Here is a 24,391-nt window from a genome sequence, read left to right on the forward strand (position 1 = left end):
CTGAGATTTGCTGAATATTGGAGAATTTTAAAGGTGGTTAGCACAGAATGAAGAGAATGAAGCCAGGGAACTTCTCTTCCCACAGTGACTTCTACTGGCTCCCTTCATGTACACACATATTTATAGATCTGTGTGTGTATACACATCCACAGAATCTGAATTTCCAGCTACCCCAAAGCATTGCAGTGGGCATGGACATGGGGCCAGGGATGTAAAGTGGATTCCTCTGTGAAGGAGCTGCTTGTGTAACCCAGCTGCTCCAGCCACCAACACCTTGTACACTCTCCAGCACCTTCCTGAATTCCTCCTTCCCTTCCATTCCCATTCCAGTGCTGACACAGGGCTCATGTCCTTTGTGTAACCCCAAAGCAAATTCTGGGTGTGCTCCTGATGTGATTCCTCACTCACACAGCCCCAGAGTGCAAATTCCATATTTCCTTAATGTTCTGTTCTTCTTTTGGTGCCTGTTTTGTCTTCTCCAGGTCTCCCTGTGTCCCTCTAAGGGGTTCCAAGGACTGTCCCTGCCCAGTTTATCCCATTTCCCTCATTGCTTTGGACACTGGTGCTTTGCAGCCTTATTTGCAGTCCCTTGATACTTTTGTTTGCATTCTCTTGCCATTGATGTTTAATGAAGGAAGTGATATTATGGTAGTAGAAAAACCCTCTACACAAACAGAATGAGGTCACTTTAGGTAAAAGAAAACCATCTTAATCACAGGAAGAAAATGTGTGAGAGAGATTTTAGACATGGAAAGCCAGCCAACATTTTCAGCCTTCTCTAACTTAATAAATTAATAAACAGCTGTTTGGCTTTTCAGATTTTCTCAGCAGTAAGTGTTGTTAATCAATTTTTAATGCAGCAATTAAAAAGATATGAAAGCTGCTATCCAGCTTTCACCAGAATAATTGATTTCTGTATGACCTTAACTATCTCAACTGCTCTGCTTCAGCATAAGAGCTCCATGTAGATAATGTGGATAGATCCAACGGAAGTCAGAGGAAAACATAGCCATGTTTATTTTAAAAAGTCTTCCAAAATGTTCCTGGCAACCTAGTGGCTCTCAAAAATGAGGCCACTGTGTCTTTTAGATGGCAGGCATTTGTTCTGCCTGCATATTTATGAGGAATGCAAATAAAAACCCATCTGAAATATCTGGCACCTAGGGCTGCAAATAATGCTTTCATAACTCTAGTAAAGAAGAAGCAAAGTGAAGCAGTAATTATTTGTGTTTAAACATCAGATCTACTGAACTTGTCAGCTGAAATTGAAGTCCAGAACCATAGGAATTCCCAGATTTGGTGTGCTGTGCCCTGGAGTTGAGGCTGGTACTGCAGAGCACCCAGAGCAGTGGTCCTGAGGTGTCTGGGGGTACATCCCATGCTTGGGGGGACAGGAAGAGAGAGGCTTTTATTGCATCTCATCCTGGGTGTTAGTGGAGTGCCAAAATGAGGAAATTGGTCTCTGGGATGAGTTTACTCCCTGAGGATGGGGTTGGTGGTGTTCCCTTATGCAGTCAGTGACTTAGATCAGAATGTGCTCATAGACACCTGCAGAATTTTCTCCACTCCTTGAGACAGACCCAGGAAGGATTTAATCAGGGTTTAAGCTCCAAAGGAGGCCCAGGGGGCTTTGCCCCACTCCTGTGTCCATCCCATGCCTGCAGCTCTGCTCACAGCTGCATTACAGGTGAAATGGTGCTACTGAAACGTTCTGCTGCTGTTTTCCAGGTGACTGCATTTTGTGATGTTGATGAAAAGAAAATAACAAAAGGATTCTACACTTATGAGGAGTCTGAGGTGAGTTATAAGCACTCTTGCATTCTTTATTGTGATCTAGAAGTGTCCTGGGGAATGTGATGATGGAATTTGTCACTGATCTTGTGTTGTCCAGCAGCTCATTTTGGTAGAGAGGCTGTGACAGAAGGAGGGCTGGGAGCGGACACTGGAATGCAAACTGGAGCCAGGACTGTCAGCTTCACACTCAGTGAAGTCAGTTTAGAAAGACAAAAATACTTATTCTGAAAGGATCCTGATGATGGGGTAAAACAGTCTTCACTGACTGGTGTGTCTTCTAAATGGGAGCAGAATTTGGTTTATGGTGGGTAATGGGAAGGAACACTAAAAATTTAAAGTTTTCCAACAAGTTATCTTGTGAATCAAATTACCCTGAGCTTGCCAGATCCTTGTGTCTGATGGGAGTGGGACTGAGGGAAGGAGGGACAGGAGTGCCCCTCCTGAGGTACAGCTTGTGCTTAGCCTGGAGTACAATTCCATACTGGGAAAACACTGAGTGCTTTGAGCTGCATGGGAGCAAATGGGATCAGCATTTCAGCCTGGAATACTGGGGACTCACTGCCCAGCAGCTCAGTAATGCTGTCAGTGTGACTGACACACATCCTGGGCATTGGTCTTCTAAAACAAACCCATTTTCTCAGATCAGCTGTAAAGATTGTATGCAGCTGTTGTGAATCCTTGGAAAATCCTGCAGCTTGGATCTGGGGTGAAGTCCCAGTTGAGCTTTAGCCCTTTAACAGCTCCCAGCAGGAGAGAGAGATCCTCCTCTCTCTGCACTGGTGCCTGTTCTGATGCTGTCTGAGGGCACAGGAATGGATGCAGTTCACTAAAATGGCAAAAAATTAACCAAAAAAAGAGTAACAGTTTGTTAAGGGACAAGCCATTGAAGCTGCACACATTGCCATCAGATCAAAGAGGGAATTGTTTGGGAAAGGGCTGAAGTAGAACTTGGAGGTGAGGAGGAAGCAGTGGAGCAGTGAGAGCTGCTCCTCTTGGGAACAGAAATTCAGATTTGGTGGAACTTCACACAACTGCACTGAAATGTGACAGGCACTGAAGCACAGGCAGAGAATGAGCAAGGTCTCTTCAGCATCACAGCTCAACACATTTTTTTCCCCTTTTAGAGTTTAGCAGCTCCTAAAAGCAAGCTGGCAAGTAACCTGAGTGTTTCTGTATCCCTTCCTCCTGCAGGAGAGACCAAAACCAAAAATTCCTGTGTGTCACTTCAGGGATGCAACTCCACCCTTCGTGATCTGTGTGAAGCTGGTGAGTTCCACCTTTGGCTTCCTGCAGGAGCAGCATTTGCTCCTCAGGGAAATGAGTTTCTATTCACTGTATGTGCCTTTTCCCAGAAGCTTTTGCTCTACAGCTGAATGGCTTTTAAAATCAGACTGATTGTGCAGGGTATTTTGGGATTTAAATCAGGAGTATTGGGTAAAATTAAGAATACAAAAAGGGACAGCTTCTGTGAAGGGACTGGATCTGTTGTACTTCCCTGCCCAATACCAAATATACCCCAATGAGCACATGCACTCAGCCTCCTTTGGGCCAAGAATTTGCAGCCCCATGCATGGCAAAGGCTTTGTTTTTAAATCAGATCTTAAAAAGCATTTTGTTTGGCCCTGCCAGTTCTGAGGCATCTTCTCTCTCTAACTGTGGTAACTTATTTCAACTGGTTTAATTGCCCTGATAATATCATTAGATGATAACCAGCAGTTCTTCTGCTGTTGTAACACAGAAGATTTAAAATGGCAAATACATTGGAGTGGTAAAAAACAATAAAAACCCTTCTGACAGCAACAAAACCCTGCAGCTCCACACAACACTGACATTCTGAGGCTGTGCTGATCCCTTCAGGGATGGATCAGCTGGATCTCCTCTCCTCTGGCACAGCCTGCTCTTAACTTGGCACTCCCAAGCCCCTGATCAGCTCTGGGCTCAGAACTTGGGTTGGAAAGCCAGACTGGGAGTGCCTTGGGGCATTATCCTGTGCTGCTGCTTGATAAACTCTTGGATCAGCAAGTACTATTACAATTAATTTAATTTTTCATACTGCATAGAACAGTGGGTGGAAGTCCCCAGACAAAACATCTGTGCAACCTGTTCTAAAGCACATTTAATCTGTGAAGCCCTTACAATGAGACTATTATACAACATCTTGTCTGCAAACTCTGGGCTCTGACTTCAGTTGGGATTTCAGTCTATTTTCCCCCTGATGGCCACTGAGCATTTTCTGCTTGCTTATTCTTTACCAACCTAAGTTCATCACCATTTTCTGAAGAAGGACGTGTGCTTTAAGGGGCTTTATTGGCTTTTATTTTGCTGTTCATGGTAGGGGATTATTTTTCCTTTTGACACACACAAAACCTGCATGTTCCTTTGCAGCTCCAAGAGGGTGATTTTGGAGATTAGATGTGTTTATTAAGTGGCCTGTTTACAAGAAGTGACTCTCTTGGCCATGTACTTGGAGCAGCACTGGCTCATTTATTTTTTCAGGCAGTTCCTCCCTTGTGAGCACTGGCATGGCTTTGGTACCAGAGCAAATCCTGGAAGAAGGAGGCATCTTCTGATCTTTGCTCATTTTATAATGGCTTCACAGGCAGCTGGAGCTGGAATTCTGCTCTCTGTGTGTGAGTTTTTGCTGAAGAGAATCAAAGTGTGGCTTGAGCTGCTCAGGGCCACTTCACCCAAGGGTTTGTGCTCCCTGTTTGCTCTTGCTTGGAGGTAAAAGCAAAATGCTTGGAAATGCTGCTTTGTGCCCTGCCTTGGCTTGGATTCCAACGGCTGGAAATGAAAGGGATTTTTATTTTTCTGTCACAGCAATTAAAGTAGTTTGATTGTATAAAGTTGTCAGAAAATTTGTAGTTAAATCTCTCATTGTACAGTCCTGCCTGGCTTTTCCTGTGTTCTGGGAATGAAAGATTTGTCTTTAACTCTCCCACTTAATTTAGCATCTGATCTCTTATGTATTTTTTTTAACTCCTCTATAAACAGGTTATTTTTTTTCCAACTCCTTCAATTCCAGTTTCAGTGGGATTCCCTTTCTGTTACTTCCCATCTTAAACATTCACAGTTAAAACTTCACTCTTGCTGTTCTGGGCCAACCACACAAACATTAATTTTTGGGGAGTTTTTGGTGACATTCCTTAAGACCAGTAATTCAGGATTGCAGGAGGTGCTCAGGAATGCTGAAGTTGCCCTGTTTTCTTAATGACATCACTGAGGTTGCTCAAGGACCAAATGTAGTCAGTTCCTGTGCTGATAACTTGACTGGGGCTCAAAAGGAAACACCTTTAACTCTGCAGAGTACTTCATCTGCCTGATGAAGGGCTTGTTTATCAACCTAACCAGTGCTCAGAATCCACCCAAACCCCTTGTTTTGTCCAACTCAGTGCCTTGGTCCATTTTCTGCCAATGTCAGAGTTGGCAAACACCAGAGCAGCCTTTGTGTGCTCCAGAGCAGCACTGCAGAGGGAGGAGCTCTCTGATATCCCCCCAACACTGATCTGAACACTAAATTTTCAAAATACCTTCAATTTCTGAACAGAAACTTTCCTGAACCTTGGTTTATTTGCTTAGTTCTGCAAATGGGACTTTCTCCTGTGGCCTAAAGAATCAATAACCCAAACCTGCTACAGCCTGAAATGAGTCTGAGCTCATTTCCTTCTTCTTCCCTTGCAGGACTTGACAGGTGGAGCCTTTGAAACAAACCTGGCCACGCTGAACCTGAGGGAAGGGAAGGATTATTATCACTTTAACTAAAGCAAGGTGAGGCAGTGCTGCTCTCTGTGTGTCTGGGTGCAGGAAAACCAAATTCTTCAGGGGTTTAGAACTTTGTAGTCATTTGTGCTTTGTTAATTTAATCTTTGGGCTGAGTTACCCCTTTGTAAGGGAGGTCACAGTTACACCAGGGTAATGCTGTGTGCATTACTTTTGACTGTGCACATTAGGAGTTATTACTGGTTGTTTTTACTGGGTGCATCACTACTCTTACTGTTGCACATCACTCAGTCTGACTGGTAAATTGTGATTAACAGTCAGTGAGCTCCACTAATTCCAACTCCCAGTCCAGCTTGCAGGAATCCTTAAGAAGCATTGAATAATCTCAGTTATAATTACTTTCTTCAAAACCAGAGTCTGAGCCAGCCAGGTTGGAAGTGAACACCTGCACTTTGCAGCATTTACCTCACAGAGAAACTGGCTTGGTTTTAGCTTGTGTGCCTGAATTTTCCCTTCCTTTCACATCTGTAGAGGTGTCAATACACACACAGCCACTGTTCAGCTACTGGGACAGTGGGATTTAATTACAGCCATAAAATAACAGTGTAATTACAATAGGATATGGCCTGTGCATTTGCCCTCCCCACTACATTGATCTCACTAAAGATCAATTTCAGAGTGATTTCATTTTGTAGGGGGAAGAAATGAGCTGGAGTCCTGGCAGTCTGGAGTCTCTCCTGGAGCTGCTTAAAGAACTGCCTCACCTTCTTCAAAACTGAGTTTAAAAACAATTTGTCTGAATAAGTTACATAAAGAGTTGTTAAGAGAGGCTTTGACATCAGCTGAAGTGAAACCTGGCTTTTTTGGTTTGACAATGACATAGGAATGACAGACTTTTCCACAGGGACACTTGGTGCTTGGGGATGATTTCAGTATCACTGAGTGTTGCCATTCTCACTTCTGAAAAAATAAATTTGGAAGAGATCAGTGCAGCAGGTCAGGTTTAATTCTTGCTGTGTGTACAAGCACAGGCTCCAGCCAGGGAGGTCCAAACCCCTGACACCAAACCAGACAGCTCAGTGTGACAGAGCATGACAAGAACCTGCCAGACAGCAACATTAAAAACTGAAAACAAGGGATTTTTGTCTTCCTGTGGCACATGTGGGCTTTCAGCCAGGCTCTGCCTCTCCTGCCCAGCAGTGCAGGGCTCAGGTGTCAGGATGGATCAGGAAGCCACAGCTCAGCCTCTTCCCACCCTGGAACCACTGAGGAGCTCCAGGACAGCCCAGCAGCAGCAGGACCTGCTCTCCTCATGCTGAACTCTGCCAGGGAGAAAAATGGAAAAGGAAAAGGAAAAGGAAAAGGGAAAAAAGGAAAAGGAAAAAAAGGAAAAGTCACTTGGAGCAAGCAGCCCCCTGCTCCCCCCACCCGACACCTTCACCTTGGAATTCCCAGGGAGGGGGGAATTTTGGGTTGGAAGTGGGAGATTTTGGGGAGTTTTAGACTCAGAACAAACCCCCAGCTCCCTGTTTTTCCTGGGAATTGGAGAATCTTGTTTTTTCCAGGAAACAAGGGGAAAAAAAACCTCAAACCACCTGCTTTTCCTGGGAATTGGAGGGGAAAACCCCCTGGTTTTCACAGGAATTGAGGAAAAACCCCCCTAAACTCCCCATTTTTCCTGGGAATTTGGGAGATCTCTCCCTCTAAACCCCCCCATTTTCCCTGGGCAGGATTTGGGATCCCAGATTTTTACCCCCAGACCCAAGACCATCCCGGATCCATCCTGGGGGGCTTTGGGCACAACAGGGAGGAAGAAAAATTCCCCCCCTCCCATTCTCAATTTTTCTGGAGGGAAATTTGGGATTTTGAGCCATTTTTGGGGGGAACTGCAGCTCCCTGTGGCATGGCTGTCCTGGCACTTCCCAGCCCTGTAATTAACTAACCCAAACAGAAAAGAAAATCTAAAGCTGTAATATTTTACCTTTTAACCCCATGGCTTGAACTACCCTCCAGCAAATTTCATTTGTACAAAATTTAAAGCAGTAATTTAGAAAGTATGAATTCCAGATGAAGCCAATTTTATTCTCCTTTTTATCCTGCCATGCTTGGCCTCCTCTCTGGCTTCTCCCATTGCTGGAGCAGCACTGGGGACATGGGGACAGCTGGGACAGCCCCTCCTCAGGGGCACCCTGAGCTGCAGGCTCAGCTCTGTGCTGAAAGTTACACTGAATGTTTGCTGATGTGCAGGGAAGCAGGAGGGAAAGTTCCAAACATCCAGATCCCACCTGTCCCAGCTCCCTCAGAGATACTTGGATTTAGATGTATTTAGATACTTCTTATTAATTTAGATATTTTATTGTTTTAGATATTTTTATTATTTATTATATTGTTATTATTTTATTATTTTAGATATTTTTATATATTACTATTTCTTAATATTTTAGATATTTCTTATTATTTTGTTTATCCTAGAGACAGTTCTCTCCTAAAGTATCAGTCTTCTCTCAGCTTTCAAATATTAGGCATTAGCAGAAGGAGTTTTTTGAGATCAGAGCATTTATCTTGTAAGATCTCTTATTCTATTACTTGATTAGGAAACTTTTAAAAGCAACACTCAGCTCAGTTTTTGTTCTGAAAATAACTCCTTGCTGGGCAGGAGGTTCAGACTCTTGTTTTCCAGAATTATAAAAATTCTAGCTGAGGTTTCTTAAAATTGTACTAAAGCAGATGGGAAAAACTGGAAAATGAGTGAAGACACTGCTATGAGCAGCAGGAGGTCTTTGAAGGGTATTCATAGTGTCTTAAGTATGAGTCTTTAAAGAAAGATAAATATTTATATCTACACAGTAACACATATTCTTTAAAACACTAAAAAACCTCTTCTAGAACCTCTACCAAAGCAGAAAGTTCTGCACTTCTGAAATACTGAGCTGGGTGGGCATGTCCAAACTATCTAAAAATATATATTACATATAAATATATATATATATTTCTGTATATCTATACACTTTATGGTTTTGTATGCTATTCATCCACAGCAGCAGTGCTGCAATTCTGTGGTCTGCACCAGCTCATGTCATCATCCTGCTGTTGAAATGGAGAAGTTGCTGTTGTTTCCCCTTCCCCAGGAAGGGCAGAGGAGCAGTGGCTGCACATCTGTGGCTGGAATGTGGCGCTGCCAGCCTGGAATGCTCCCTGGAACAAGGGGCTGGGAGGGCCTCAGGCAGCAGCTCCAGGCAGCCCACGTGTTCTGCAGCTGGCTGGGAACATCCTCAGGGACACCTCCATGAAAAAAGCAGCCCCTGGAGCAAATTCCCACCTCACCTTGGCCACCAGCTGGGGTCTGGGCACTTTCATGAGGTCGCAGAGGCAGTTTCGTCTCTCCCTCACCACGGGCAGCTCTGCTTCCCTGGGAGAGCAAAGGTGATTTCCAGTTAATTCAAAAAAATCCATAAAACACCCTCAGTGATCCCTGTCACCCCTGCACCACAATGGGTGTGTCCTTTCATGCACATTTCAAAAGGCAGGAGTTTTTTGTTGTGTCACATTTGAAGGCTAAAGGACCATGTTTGTACCGCCCTGAGTCAGATAAACCACAAATACACACCAGGTCTGCCACAGGTCTAATAAAATGTCTCATTTTAGCTAATATTAGCCACTGGCTAATAAAATGTCCAAGACTATTCTTTTATAAGGTTTTATATTAAAAAAACCTCACTTATTTGTACAACTCTTTTGATTAGAAGTTCATTTAATTTATTCTCCAAAGTGACTGGATTTGGAGAAGACCCTCCCATCCCCTCTATAAAAGAAAAAGCAAAAAAGGGTGAGTTATAAATAACTTCAACCTTTTTTTTCACACCTTGGACAATTTGTCCTATTTACCATTGGAAACTTTCCTGTGGCTAAACAAAGTGTATTATTTATAGAGTAATTTGTTTAAACTCTGCATGACACAATTGTATGATAAAGTCTCTGGAGTCCCAACAAGGAGAATATGTGCATCCCAGTAATTATCATACTCCTTCAAATTCTCATTTGGCTTCCTGCTGCTAATACTTAAGGTAATTCAGAATTTAGACTGATTATTTTAGCACTGGGAGAGCTTGAGGAAAACAAGCAGCTCACTGTGACACTCAGCAACAACTTCAAATCTCTTTTTCTGCAAATAGCTCAAATTTATCAAGATAAAACAATTACATTTTGAGTAAATGAGCTCTTTGTCTTTGATCTCAGAGCACTGGCCACTGTGCAGGAGGGCACTCAGGGCTTGCTCCAAGCCAGAATAAGCCAGGCACACCCTAAAAATGACAGGGTGAAACCAGAATATTCATTTCTCTGGAGTGTTTTTCTGGGGAAGTGTTTTGCTTTGATTTAGGAATGAGTTGTTTATGAGCAGAGCTGAACTCCACTGCTTTTCCTGTAGCACTGTGAGTGCTGGCCCTGGTGACAGCCCTCAGCTCACCCTGCAGTGTCAGCTAACAAATTCCTTATGCAATTCCTGAGCCAGCCTGCCCCTAAATGCAGGTTTGCTAATGGAGCTCTGAGTCCCACCCAACACAATCCTAAACTTCCACCTGCACCTAAACAAGGAATTGTAACCACAGACAGAGCTGCTGGCAACCACTCCTTCAAACCTGAGGCTCCTGTTCCAGTTTTGTACTGGAAAATGCAGAAAAAGAGCAGCAGCCACCCCTCCTAATGATAAACTCAGCTTTCTTTTCACAAATATAAAGTTCTTTAAGCTCAAGCACAGAAATAAACTGGAAACCACACAGAAGTCAAACACTGTAACTGCAATCTGCAACTGTCAGCCACCACTAAGGTGTATTTGTTCTTCGAGCTTGTCTGGGATAAATTTATTTCTATGAAATGTCAATGAACACAAAAAGCCATTTAATATAATGACTAAATAAATTCTATATTTTTCTATATTTGTCTGTTCTCTGTGACTGCTGTTTGGGGCAGCAGCCCCATGGGCCAGGTCTGTGACAAGGAAAAATGTTTAACAAGGCAGCAAAATGAATAAACTAATTATTATCTTAAAATTCTGTATTTTCTCAAACCTGCCCAGCTAATAATGCCCAATGCTAGAATTTGCAGAAAGGGGAAAATCCAGTGCCAAAAATGGTGGTTCCCTGCTCCTGTCACTGCACAGGTGCTCATGGAATGATTCCTTTGCTCTAAAAATCACTGGATCATGCTTATGAAGAACAAGACCCTCTTCCCCTGCCCCTGGAAGGAGGTAAGTAAAAAAAAAAAAAAAAATTACATTCTATGAAGTGGTTGTTTAATTCATGCCATCCTATCCTGGGAAACATCTAAACTGCTCCAATTCCAAATCTTTGCTTGAATACAAGGCTTGTAGCATGTTGAGTAATTACATTTCATGGGAGATTTGAGCTGTTCTGCTAATTCTGTTGTTTTCCAGCTTGCAGAGATCCTTCCTTTCCCCAAATCCTGCCAGTGCTTGTAAATGCCAAGAAACTGTCTGTGCACTTGAAGTTTGACTGTTTGCACAGCCCAGTCTCTGCTTCATGGAAAACTTCCAAGATTTCCTCCCTTTTTATGTTGTTAGAAAAATATGGCTATTTTACTTTATCTAATGGTGATTTTATACATCCCCTTCCAGTGGGCCAGGATCCTGGAGAGCTCTTTAGACCAGAGGAATTCCTTGCAGCTCTGCTGTCGTGGAAGCAATAAAGAGCTGAACCTGAGCTATCACTTCTTACAGTTTCCTCCTCCCAGCTTTCACAGGGACTGAATTTTGGTCACTCCAGGGCACAGGGGCGTTTTGGGGCAGCACTGCACTCACCAGTTGGTGTCACTGAGGATGGCCATGGCCTGCTCCATGATGGCCGGGTCCACCACGTCGCTGTAGGTCAGCAGCATCTCGTACACCTGGCTGGCCGTGGTCTTCCTGATCTGCAGGGAGGGCAGGGGCAGCAAAGAGCCAGGCCAGGGCCACAGGGGCTGCTGAGGGCAGGGAACCCACAGGAACCAGCCAGGCCAGGGCCACAGGGGCTGCTGAGGGCAGGGAACCCACAGGAACCAGCCAGGCCAGGGCCACAGGGGCTGCTGAGGGCAAAGGACCCACAGGGACCAGCCAGGCCAGGGCCACAGGGGCTGCTGAGGGCAAGAGATCCACAAGGACCAGCCAGGCCAGAGCCACAGGGGCTGCTGAGGGCAAAGGACCCACAGGGACCAGCCAGGCCAGAGCAACAGGGGCTGCTGAGGGCAAGAGATCCACAAGGACCAGCCAGGCCAGAGCCACAGGGGCTGCTGAGGGCAGGGGCAGCAAAGAGCCAGGCCAGAGCCACAGGGGCTGCTGAGGGCAAGAGATCCACAAGGACCAGCCAGGCCAGAGCCACAGGGGCTGCTGAGGGCAGGGGCAGCAAAGAGCCAGGCCAGAGCCACAGGGGCTGCTGAGGGCAAAGGACCCACAGGAACCAGCCAGGCCAGGGCCACAGGGGCTGCTGAGGGCAGGGGCAGCAAAGAGCCAGGCCAGGGCCACAGGGGCTGCTGAGGGCAAGAGATCCACAAGGACCAGCCAGGCCAGAGCCACAGGGGCTGCTGAGGGCAGGGAACCCACAGGGAGCAGCCAGGCCAGGGCCACAGGGGCTGCTGAGGGCAGGGAACCCACAGGGAGCAGCCAGGCCAGGGCCACAGGGGCTGCTGAGGGCAGGGAACCCACAGGGAGCAGCCAGGCCAGGGCCACAGGGGCTGCTGAGGGCAGGGAACCCACAGGGAGCAGCCAGGCCAGCTCCTGGGATTATCCAGACCAGCTCCTGCCCAGGACCATCCCCAGACCAGCTCCTGGGCTCATCCAGGCCAGCTCCTGGGCTCATCCAGGCCAGCTCCTGGGATTATCCAGGCCAGCTCCTGGGCTCACCCAGGCCAGCTCCTGGCCCTGCTCAGGACCATCCCCAGGAGTCACACCCTGTCCTTGTGTCCAAAGCAGCCCCATGGCTGTGCCCATTCCCTGGGGAGCCTGGGCAGTGCCCCACTGTGGAAACCCCCCAAGGATCCCCCTGATGGGGAGACCCCTAAAAAGTTTTGTGCCAGGATTGAGAGATGAACGGGACTTTTGGTTTTTTCAGTCTTCTCTTACCAACAGTTCAGCACACTGTCTGCATCTCAGACTTAGTGTACAAAGAGAAGGCACCAAAAGGCACATTTGAATTATTTTTCATTTGTAAAATAATTTGTAAAATACTTTTTCATTTGTCAGTTTTTCAATGTGCAAAGTCTTCAGTACTTACTATAGGGAAGGGATGGCAAAGAAGGAGAAACAACTGGAAGAAAACTTTCTCTCTCATGTCTCCTTGAAATTGAATCAGGCCACAAAATCTAGAAAATATCAGAAAAAAAAAAAACACATCTTGTGTTATAACTGCACAAGTAAGTTTTGAGAACTAGGATGAAGATGGACATTGGGAAAAAGGCAGGGAGGGGAAAAAGAAAAAGCAAATGATTCCTTTTTTTTTTCTTTCTCTACAAAGAAAAAGCAAGTTATTCCCTTTAAGCATCTTTAGGGCTATAAAATTTTAAACCTTGTTCATCTTTATCACATCATATGTTTCACTTCAACCATCCAGAATTATGAGACTCCCACAACCTTCAATCACATGGATCTGTGTGTATTTTCCATTTAAATTCCACATCAACCAGAGCTCACTGCTACATCTGGCAAGTGAAATACTCCTCACTTTCTGGGAGAAAAGATTGATTTCATTAACTCACACTCCTATGCTGGAGCGAAGCTTCCGGATGTCTTTGGACCTTTTGATCTCTTCTTTACAGAGGGTGAACAACTTCACTGGGAAGGGATGGCTGAGAATGGGAAAGAAAGAAAGAAAAGATGAGCACAAGGTTTCAGCAGAATTTCCAAGACAATTCATGATTGTCAGGATGCCAAACTAACATTGCAAGGCAAGGCAAGACACACTGCAGGGTGGTTTGTGCTTCCCCCAGCAGCTCAGGAGAGTTTGCCCACCAAGTTCCTGAGCCTTTTGTTTTTAATTATTATTAATTATTTATATTTACATTACATCTGTGTGCTGAGGAGTGAACTCCTTTTAGCCAAACAGGTTCAGTCCATGCAGGATAACTGCCTTGCCATGGCTTGTGTTTAAGCAGTGTGGAATGATCAGAAATACCATGTCAGGAATTACATTATCCTATAGCCAAATAACAGTTACTCAGTCTGTGTATCATCGTGGTCATTCCCTAAGCTCTCCAACCAAACTTTACATAAAAAGGGAAGAATGTTGTTCATAACTACTCCAATTTACAGCCCAAATCATCATGGTCATTCCCTAAATTTAAATAAAAGGGGATGAATGTTGTTCTTAGCTACTCCACCATTTCACAGCCCAAATTCCTTCAGTGATTCCAGACAATGTAATTAAACACAGGGCTCACAGTTCTATTACATGGACAGGCCATGAAGCCATCTTTAAATATATTTAGCAAATTCTTTTCTTTTTCCACAGAGTCTGGGAAACGTGATTCTCACAGCTCTTTCCCAGACACTCGTACAAACACAAGTGCTGTTAGTTATTCCAAGGATCTATTAAAGAGAAGGAAAGAGGGACTAATGCTTTTATTTCAGTTCAAATTATTTAATCTTTTACTTGCCACACTCAAGGCTGAAGTGCCATAGATGCAAAAGAAACTATTTCATATTTGTCTAGTGAGCACAATAACTTCTAGGCTGTGTATTTTGGAAACCTCACTGCATTGTGTATGGAAAGCAGAAAGCAAAAATAGTAACATTCATTTTCTGCTACTGCAATTCAGAGCTGTGGATAAAAACTACTGAAGAAAGCTGGGTACTGTCATCTGTTGAAGGGCAGAACATTTAAAATAAGTTTAAAATGATGTTTATAGGAGTGCCAAGATGTTTTGTTAAGGTAACATGCCTTGTTCTGTAGAGGCTTCCAGACAAAAGTTAGTGGTTTTTAATGACTCTTTAAAAATTTGTAACAAAATCCTGGCACGTACTGGCAAAAAGTGACCTGTTTAAAAAAACTGAACAGTAAACCTTGGTAAACTGAGGTGAAGAATTCTACACATGGTGGAACAACAGACATCTGCAGGAATGAGTCTGTGTGTGTCTACAGGCATGGATTTGTCTGGGTTGGTGAGGGAAGAGCTCTCTGTATGCTGAGGTATATTTTGTCTTACCTTGGTGGAATTTCTCCTCCTCCCACCCCAATTACACAAATTCCCTGTGTAGAGAGCTAATTACAATCCCTGCAGTGCATGCCTGCCTCTCAGCACAGGCCAGGCCATACACTGAATTAGGTGAGATTTAAACTGGTTGAACAGCAGGGACATCACTGAGAAGGGGAGCAACAAAGAGACCAATTGGAACAAGAGCATCTGGAACAAATTTAAAACATGGAACCTCAGGAGCAGCATTTTGTGTTTAAAACAGATGCACTTTCCTTTCTGTTGGTTGCCAATTCTACATTTGCAATAACCAAACTTAACCTGTGTGTGATCTCAAATGACTCAAATAGCTTGGCCTCTGTAAAGGAAATTGAGAAAATTCCTTCTCCTGTGTGGGCACTGTGCCAGCAGGAACAGCATCAGCCCTGGGGAAGGAAAGTTCTCTGTGCATTCTGTGAACTGGGGACACGTGGCACTGCCAGAGGTGCTGCTGTCCCCCCTCCAGGTGATCTGGGTCTCAGCAGTGCCACTGCCAGGGTGGAGCTGCCACCAGCCCCTGCCAGCTCTGCTGCACAGCTGTTCATGCAAGAGCAGTAAAACTGCTTAAAAACCAATCCAAGGGAGCATGGATACATGGAAATTATCATGGATACATGGAAATTATCAGCTGGAGATCAATGGGGACACAGACTTTCTTAAAGCACTGCAAGATCACCAGAAAAACACAGAATACATGGGTGCTTCTGTTAGTGTGTAAAGTACAAACGTGTAGGAGTAGGAGAGAGAAATGTAGAATTTATTTATTACCATTTATTACCACTTATTACCCCAGAGAGCTGAGATCCTGAGCTGCCATTCCAAGGCTGTTCTGTTTTCATGGCACTGAGTATCACTCCCATCTTACCACACTTCTGAGGAGCCAGCAGCCCCCAGGGCAGCCCCAGCAGCACTGGGGATCCCTCACCCAGGGAGCAGCAGGAGCCTGCAGCCACAGGAGCTGTGAGCAGTGACACCCCAATGCCAGTGGCCTCAGCTCACTCTCCTCTGTCCTCCCTGTCCTCAAGGGTCCCCCCACCAGCCAGGGACCACCTCTGTGCTTTCAGGGCAGCCACTGGAGAGGCCACAGCAGCCCAGAGTGCATTTCTGAGAGCTCTGCTCCAAGCTGTGCCCGCTGCCTCCAGCAGCCCCCAGCCCACAAACTCCCTGCACTGCCACAAGAACAGCTCCACAAACTGCTCTGGGATGGAATCAGGAGGGTTTGGGCTGTGTGAGCACAGAGCTGAGGGCTCTGCTGCCCTGCTTGGTGGGAGCAGCAGTCAGCCAGTGATGCTGCAGCATCCCCAGCACTTCAGCCAGCACCCAGCTGCCCTGCTGCAGGAGAAACCTTCCTCCTATTCCCTTCCTATTCCCCTCCCTATTCCCTTCCTATTCCCCTCCCTACTTCCCTCCCCATTTCCCTCCCTATTCACTCCCTATTCCCTTCCTATTTCCCTCCCTATTCCCCTCCCTACTTCCCTCCCCATTCACTCCCTATTCCCTTCCTATTTCCCTCCCTATTTCCCTCCCTATTCACTCCCTATTTCTCTCCCCATTTCCCTTCCCATTCCCCTCCCTATTCACTCTCTATTCCCTCCCTATTTCCCTCCCTATTCTCTTCCTATTTCCCTCCCTATTCCCTCCCTATTTCCCTCCCTATTTTGGCACTGGTGGGACTGAGGAAACCCCTCAAGCTCAGTGGGAGGGGGGCACTTTTCAGCCAGGGCATCTCTCCAGTGCCCCTCACTGCAGTGCCACAAACCACTCCTGTCTGCAGGAGGGACAAGCAGGTTGATGTCACCTCAGGACAGGTAGGAAATAACAACTGGAATATTCCAGCAGCAGTTCTTTCCCCTGAGCCAAGCACAACAGAGGAGCCAGTCCTGGAAGCCTTTTGATGACCCTGGTGACACTGAAGCTGACTCATTTCCAGCCCCACAGGACAGGTATTCACCCCACACACCCCATCCCTGCTGCTCCACACAAGGTAAATCCACCTTCCTTGAGCACAAACATCCAAACCAGGAGAGAGGAGCAGAACACCAGGGCTCACTTGTCCTTTGGCACAGAGATCACACAGCAGCCACACAGAGCTCCCCCAACACTGAGATTCAGCTGTAGAACCACACCAGAAATGTTGAGCTTTCTATTCTAAATTGTACAAGCTGCAGGGTGTGAAAAGGAAGGAAAATGCCTGGTGGGTTCCACCTGTGCAAGGCAGGAGTGACACCCTGTGGCAACTGGTTTTAACTGGAGCACTCACAAGGGTCAAACTGCTCCTGCTCCTAATCCTGATTAATTTAAGCACTTTGGGTATTACCCATTCTGCACTGTGGATGTTTTATCAGAAAATAAATGTGTGGGAGAGCACAGTTTCCATTCAAACCTCAAAATACATTTGCAAACACTTTTTTAAAATGCAGCAGTTGCCTATTTGGTGGCTGGTTTAGGTATAATCCTGACAGACATCCCACATGCCAATTCCCTTGCTAAAACTCCATTCAGCCCAACATGGTAAAAAAACAATGAGGGAAGGAAATGAAATGGGAGCTGAACATCCCAAGGAAAATACATGAGATACATGCTTGTATCTCAACTTGTATTTGAGGCACATTGTACTGACACTGCAGGCACATGTGGCCTTTCCATGCCACCAAACAGGGTCTCCATTTTCCCACCCACCCTGGGATGTTCTTACACATTTTATGGAGGCTGCTCTGGAAAGGGAGCAAATGGTTCCATTCCAGAGAGCAGACCCAAAGTCAGGTTTTTCTGTTCAAAAAGGAGAAAATGGTTCCATTCCAGAGAGCAGACCCAAAGTCAGGTTTTTCTGTTCAAAAAGGAGCAGGTGGCATCCAACAGCAGGGGCAGGCAGGCCTTGGAGCAGTGGATCCATCCCTAACTACACCCAAAGGACCTAGCAGAGTAACAAAATGCATGAAAGGGAATTCTGGGCTCCCCATCACGAGTTGATCCACACCCAGAGCATGGCAGTAACTCAGCCATGGCCAGCTCTGCACAGGAGGCACCCACATTCCCCAAATCTGACACATGCAGGAATTAAACTCCATCTTTTAACTGTCTGCCACCTCCCCACTGCTCTGCCCTTCCTGGGCTCTGCATGGTCACAAGTTCTGCACTCCAGGCCAGCATTTCACTCCCCTGACACCAGCATGATCCACTTGGCTGCTTCATTATTCATTTTCTTTTTTGGTTTCATCATCAAACTGGAGGCAAATACATCTGGATCAGCTTCAAAATCTTTTCCCCCATAATAGCCCTGGATTTTATTTCAAGGCTTTTACACAAAGCATCACAATGGCACCACAGGGCTGAGTGTGAGTCACTCACACAGCAAAGGCATTGCTGCTACCACTGGGTTTCTGTTCAGTGACCTGGAGACAAGACTTTGACTGGAATTTCCACCCATAATCTCTCACCTTCCCCAGCAGGGGTGGCTGGAGCCTGTGTGGAAGCCCCAGATCAGTGGCACAATTATCAAAGTGAACAATATTCACTCCATCTGTCTTTGACTCACTTTAAATTCTCATTCAAACAGGGACTGCCACGTGCAATTTCAGAAATATTATCTAAAACCACACTTCAAGACAAGAGTGGGCTCAATCAAAACTTTCAGAATGATGAAGGCTTTTCAGATTGATCTGCTGTGAGCAGTTCTTGAATCAACAAGTTCCCAATGTAGTATCTGTGCTTGCAGGATTGCACAATTCTGTAAATACCTGCAGATGTGCCAAGATGCTGCCTGGGAGAGCTTGTGGAATAGATTTTAATATTACTGAAATTCAAATCATTCTTTTCTGAAACATCTGCAAAGCCCCATGATTTCACATTGGGATATCTCACTCACATTTATCTGTTCCTAAACTCAACACTTTCCACAAGACTGAGCTCAGGGTGGAAGAGCTGGGATATGACTTTTTATTATTATCAGAATTTTAATTCACATCTTTGGAGATATTCACATTAAGCAAAGCAGTGGGACTGGGGGAACCACAGCTTGTAGGCACAGAGGGCTCTGCAGCACCTCACAGGACACTGCCAGTGCTCAGGGCTCCCAGTACAGCAAGGAATGTGCTCCAGGGATTTAGGAAGCTGGGAAATGAAGAATGGATCTGATACTGGTCCAAGAATCCCAGGTGAAACATGCAAATTGCATTTGATTAATGTCCTGGCTGTCAAACAGAGAACAAGGAACAAACTTCTACACAGACAAGAGAGTCAAGGATTTTGCCAGGACCCTTTCAAGGCTGTTTGTCCCACTTGGGGAAAGTTAAGGCATTGCAATATAGGCTCACACTTGGAGCCCTGGGCACCCCCAGAGCAGCAGCCAGGGCAAGACTGAGGAGCTCTGATGCACAGTGAGAAATAAACCAAAGAGAATTCCAGCAACTCACTTCTCTTGCTCAGTGAACATATCAAAACAGCCATTTGCCAGCATCTGGTCCAGCATTGTCAGCAGAGGTACAGACACCCTGAGGAAAGAAAATGATTCAACAAGGTAAATACACTTCTTGGCATACAGATATATCCTATTTTTAATCAGAAGCAAGGAAGGAAACTTCCTACATACCTACACACAGGTAAATTAGAGCTCTGATTTGCACAGGGGAGGGCTGCTCAGTACCTTGTGTGTGTTGGCTGAACGGGGACATTCCCTCCCAGCCAAAAAGGAAAAACATAGTTAAAAACATCCCTGCTTTACATTTGCAGGGTCCTGAAAACACAACTGACACTATTAGAAAATATTAATCTGTTTTCTAGAATATGAACAATGTATTCCACTAACTGTATCAGAAGTTACAGCACCAAATGAACCAACACTTGTCAGCTGGAATATCCATGGCCATGTTTTCAACAGTTGAGACAGGAAACAAAATAAAAATACAATCTTTTTTTTTATTTATACATTAATATAAATAATAAAAATAATAATTAATATAAATAATAATATAATAATCAATATAAATTAGTATTTCTACATTAAACATTTATATATATATTACATTTATTTATATCTATATTTATAGCTGTATTTATATTTTATATTTATATTTTATTTTATGTATTATTTATATATTATTTATATATTATATAAATAATATATTTATACAGGTATACTTTATAATATTTATATATTATTTATAATGTAGAAATATAATAATATATATAATTTATAATATTTATATATTATTTTATATATTATTTATATATTATTTATTTTTATTTCATTTTATATTTAGTATTTTATTTATACAACAGAACAAGGGAGATTGGCTTCAAACTGCAAAAGAGCAGGTTTAGATGGGATATTGGGAAGAAATTCTTCCCTGTGAGGATGGGGAGGTCCTGGCACAGATTGCCCAGAGCAGCTGTGGCTGCCCCATCCTCTGAAGTGTCCAAGACCAGGCTGGAAGGGGCTTGAAGCAACCTGGGCCAGTGGAAGGTGTCCCTGCCCTTGACAGGGGACTGGAATGGGATGAGCTTTGAGCCCCCTGCAACCCAAACCCTTCCATGATTTAAAAACTTGAATGTGCAAAATATTTTGCCAACACTCCTTGGTTTCGTATTTTACCACAGCTCCTGCTGTACCAGACAGCTCTGTTAAAGCAAATCCATGTGCCTTGGGCATCCACTGGATGTGCCACAGGAAGGAAAAAAGGGAAGGAAAAAAGGGAAGGGAAGGGGAAGGGGAAGGGGAAGGGGAAGGGGAAGGGGAAGGGGAAGGGGAAGGGGAAGGGGAAGGGGAAGGGGAAGGGGAAGGGGAAGGGGAAGGAAAGGAAAGGAAAGGAAAGGAAAGGAAAGGAAAGGAAAGGAAAGGAAAGGAAAGGAAAGGAAAGGAAAGGAAAGGAAAGGAAAGGAAAGGAAAGGAAAGGAAAGGAAAGGAAAGGAAAGGAAAGGAAAGGAAAGGAAAGGAAAGGAAAGGAAGAAGGGTTAAAGGGAAAACAGCCAAGGATGAGCATTACCGGTCATTCCTCAGGTTGTCCTCAAAGACCTTCAGCAGCGTCTCACAAAAACTCCCCAAGGCACTGGGGTCACTCTGGATCTTCTTCATGTGGTCAAACAGGCTCTGGGCCGAGTATCTGAGCTGCAACACGAGGAACCTCCAGTGAAGGACTGGAAAAAACCAGTGCCCAACAACAGGGGCTGCACGACTGCCCTGGGACACCCCTCCAGCAGCACCAAAACCCAACAGGCCACGGCTCTCTCACCTGCACTAACCCACTGCCAAGGAAACCGGGGGGTTTTGGTGTTTTCCTTTTTAAGCTGGCAAGCTTTTGGATGTTTTCTCCTTTTTAAGCTGGCAAACTTTTGGGTTTTTTTCCTTTTTAAGTTGGCAAACTTTTGGGATTTTCTCCTTTTTAAGCTGGCAAACTTTTGGGGTTTTTTTGCTTCTTAAGCTAGCAAACTTTTGGGTTTTTTCCCTTTTTAAGATGGCAAACTTTTCCTTGGCAATTCTAAGTTGGCCACTTTTGGGTGTTTTTTCCTTTTTAAGCTGGCAAACTTTTGGGTTTCTCTCCTTTTTAAGCTGGCAAACTTTTGGGTGTTTTTTCCTTTTTAAGCTGGCAAACTTTTGGGGTTTTTCTCCCTTTTTAAGCTGGCAAACTTCTGGGGTTTTTTGCTTTTTAAGTTGGCAAACTCCCTCCCAGAGCTGCTGTGGAAGGGAAGCAGGCACAGCCCCTGTGGGAATCCCCTTCTCCTCAGCCTGACCATTTTATCAAGGAAAGAAAATAAAATATTGGACGAGGATGAGAAACGTCACAAGTGTCTTCCCAAAAGCAAATGAGAGGAATCTATATTTAAACATTTTATCTAACAAAACTCATATCAGTAACATTTATGAGTGCATCAGTACCCAAGAATAAGAAACAATTCAGCCTTGGCTCAAAACTCTGAACTATTTTCCCAAAGCTTCAGCCTGCAAACAGCACAGGCACAACCTTCCCACTTTGTTCTGTACTGAAACATCCTGGGTAGTGCAGGAGCAGAAATATTTCTTTAAAAAGGTCGAGCAATTTGGAGAAATTATTCAGTTATTCTGAGTTTCAGAATGACAGCCAAATCTCAGTAAAATCTGTGCAAGGCAGCTACACTGAACTGAAGCCAGTGTGGTTCTTCCACACTCCAAAAGCAGCACTGGTGTGTGCCCCAGTGTGCCCAGTATAAACTGGGTCCTGACACTGAAAGCTCTTCACAGGATATACAATTGTAAGAGAGATTTCCTGAAAATTCAAAACCTGCTTAATTGTTATATACTACCCTTTAAAACAATCTGTGCATTTAAGACTATTATAAATAAATTATAAATATTTTATCTTTACACCTTCCAAGAGCAGAGATCAACAACAAGCAGAGGAAATCCCATCTCACAAAAAAATCTTCGGTGTTGTCATTTTCTCTCCTATTTCTTTTGTGTCTTAAACCACCTCAGAGATCTCACACCATTTTTTTTTAAGGAAGTTGAATGACTCAGTGCATTCTCTGCAGATCCAAATGACTTGAAAAGGCAAGAAAGGGCATGGAAGGGCAACAAGCACAGCTCCAGGTGAGGTGCCCCAGAGCTGTGCCAAACCAAGGCAGAGCAGCAGGATATCAGAAACACTGGAGAATGAGGACAGCACAAGCAATTAAACAATACAAAAATTCAGGTGTGGACAATCCATCATGTAACTGCTTGGGAGACTGAAAAATGGGGCATTTTCCCAGTACTGGCAGAATCTCCAGCATTACAACATGACATGAGCAGGTTCAATCCTTATTTCCTCCTCAGGAGAGCTGCTTCTGTCCCAGCCCAGTATCTGAGCTGTAATCTTAACTGCTCCTGAGTATTTGCAGGGGAGAATATTTCCAAATGTCTTCCTCATCTATGCAGAACACAAATTCACACTGCATCAAACATGTGACATTTACCTTTCCCTGGGCTTCCACAAGGACTGGGAGAGGAAATTAGGAGGTTAATGGGCTGGAACTGGGACAACTTTGGATATAAATTTAAGAGGAGGCCTGAGAATGACCTTGATCTTATGAAAGAGCAAAGCCAGGGTTTGCCAAGGTGTGACTGCCCCGACACTGAGGGCAAGAGCAGATCCTGCAGGGCCAGGAGATGAACAGAGCAGAGAACAGAGCTCAGAGGCACCCTGCACCTGGTGACAGTGATACCTCAGGTTTAGATTTTCTATTTTTCACATTCTGTGCTGCTTTAGTGTGTGGGTCTGGGTTCACATCAGGGGATGCTGAGCTCTGTGCACAGAGCAGGGAGACAAAACAATTCCTGCTCCAGCTGGGCACCAAGGACAAATGATCCAAATCTCAGCCCAAGAGCACAAACCCCGTGGGCTGGAGAGAGAAAAACAAGGATGGGACTGGATGGGCTAAAGCTGGAATGGGACAATGAACTGCAAGATGCAAATGGAGCAGAACTGATCCCAGGGAGAGACCCCGTGCCCGGCCGTGCATTTTGGGACCATTTTGGTTCATCTTGGGTTCATTTTGGGGCCATTTTGGTTCATCTTGGGTGCAGCCCTGGCTGGGCTCTGGTGCTGCCCAAGGTGGATCCATGGAGGAGATCCTTTGAATAAATCCCTGCTTTATTCTGTGACTCTGCCCAGCCTCTGCTCCAGCTCAGCCTGCACAAGGCATCAAGAGAACTCAAGCCCTGAAGGTTCAACCTCCAGAACCAGGGCACAGGGAGGGGCAAGGGCAGCTCCAGCTCCAGCTCCAGCTCCAGCTGCAGCTCTGGGCAGGTCCCTGCTGTGGTTCTACACAAACCTTCACCAAACTGTTCCCAGCCAGCTTTGCAGAACAAAGCTACAGCACTTGTAAAACCACCTTTGAGGACTGATATGCTCAAAAAGAATCAGCTGAAGCTAATTCCAGTTTGTAACAGAGCATCTGTTACATCCAAAATCTCAGCTACACATGAGTGATTAAGACACCTGATCCACATCAGGGCTCTGGTTTGTACTTTCAGCAGTGATGCCTTACATGAAGCAGGAATATCATAATTCACATTATTTTTCTCTGGAAGAAAAGAATGCCTGGAATTATTCTCAAGTGTATGTTGCTCAAGAACTCCAATGAAGAAAAGAGGATTTTGGGCCTTTTTCTTTCACCAAATATGCATTGATTTGCATACAATTTGTCCGAGTAACCAGATGTTTTAGAATATAATCTACTAATATCCCAATATTTTGTTTGTGAGATCTACACAGCTTTGGTACTGCCTGGGAAGAACTTTAAGAGTTCAGAATATGTTGTTCTTTTTTTCTAAAGGCCTTACTTACAATTTCTATATCACTTTAAAATGCAATTTTCATTCTTTAGGGGGAAAGGGAATCACAGGACATTCTGTACTTAAACAAAATTTAGAATGTAATGTAGTTCAACAGTAATGAAATTATATCAAAATTATATCCTGACTCCTGCAACTGCAGGGTTTGTGCACTGGAGAAAGACCAGCATTGTACATCTGATCTCCACAGACTGAGGGGTTTTATGCAGCCATAAGAAATATGCATCACTGTGGGCCAGATGTATAATTAGGAGATTCTTTTACACAGAGAAAGTGCCCTTTGAACCATGGTGATGGAGCAGAGTGCCAAATCCCACAGGGAATGACATCTTCTGTTTTTCCAGATTACTTCCA

The 24,391-nt window shown here is 44.7% G+C and overlaps 2 protein-coding genes across 8 annotated transcripts in view; one reads left to right on the forward strand and one right to left on the reverse strand.

Moving 5' to 3' along the window:
• Positions 1 to 10,446, forward strand: part of B3GNTL1 (UDP-GlcNAc:betaGal beta-1,3-N-acetylglucosaminyltransferase like 1) — a 109,772-nt gene extending 99,326 nt beyond the window's left edge. For 3 of the 7 annotated variants that reach the window (XM_071452935.1, XM_071452939.1, XM_071452940.1), the window contains 3 exons: positions 1,729 to 1,797; positions 2,986 to 3,060; positions 5,476 to 10,446. In XM_071452935.1, coding sequence (XP_071309036.1) covers positions 1,729 to 1,797; positions 2,986 to 3,060; positions 5,476 to 5,556 — 225 coding nt within the window. In that variant the 3' untranslated portion in view covers positions 5,557 to 10,446. Of the gene's footprint in view, positions 1 to 1,728; positions 1,798 to 2,985; positions 3,061 to 4,290; positions 4,423 to 5,475 lie in introns of all 7 variants that reach the window. The other 4 variants (XR_011683428.1, XM_071452936.1, XM_071452937.1 and 1 more) reach the window with 4 other exon arrangements.
• TBCD (tubulin folding cofactor D) overlaps positions 6,499 to 24,391 on the reverse strand; it is a 126,839-nt gene continuing 108,946 nt past the window's right edge. The window contains exons 34-40 of the mRNA XM_071452934.1: positions 20,712 to 20,833; positions 19,143 to 19,220; positions 13,258 to 13,347; positions 12,777 to 12,864; positions 11,330 to 11,439; positions 8,839 to 8,923; positions 6,499 to 6,836 (exon numbers count right to left, since the gene is read on the reverse strand). Of these exons, the coding sequence (XP_071309035.1) occupies positions 6,825 to 6,836; positions 8,839 to 8,923; positions 11,330 to 11,439; positions 12,777 to 12,864; positions 13,258 to 13,347; positions 19,143 to 19,220; positions 20,712 to 20,833 (585 nt within the window). The 3' untranslated portion in view covers positions 6,499 to 6,824. The remainder of the gene's footprint in view (positions 6,837 to 8,838; positions 8,924 to 11,329; positions 11,440 to 12,776; positions 12,865 to 13,257; positions 13,348 to 19,142; positions 19,221 to 20,711; positions 20,834 to 24,391) is intronic.

This window comes from Agelaius tricolor, unplaced genomic scaffold, assembly GCF_023055355.1.
Source record: "Agelaius tricolor isolate 1412-34295 unplaced genomic scaffold, bAgeTri1.0.p SCAF_35, whole genome shotgun sequence".
Taxonomy (NCBI): Eukaryota; Metazoa; Chordata; class Aves; order Passeriformes; family Icteridae; genus Agelaius; species Agelaius tricolor.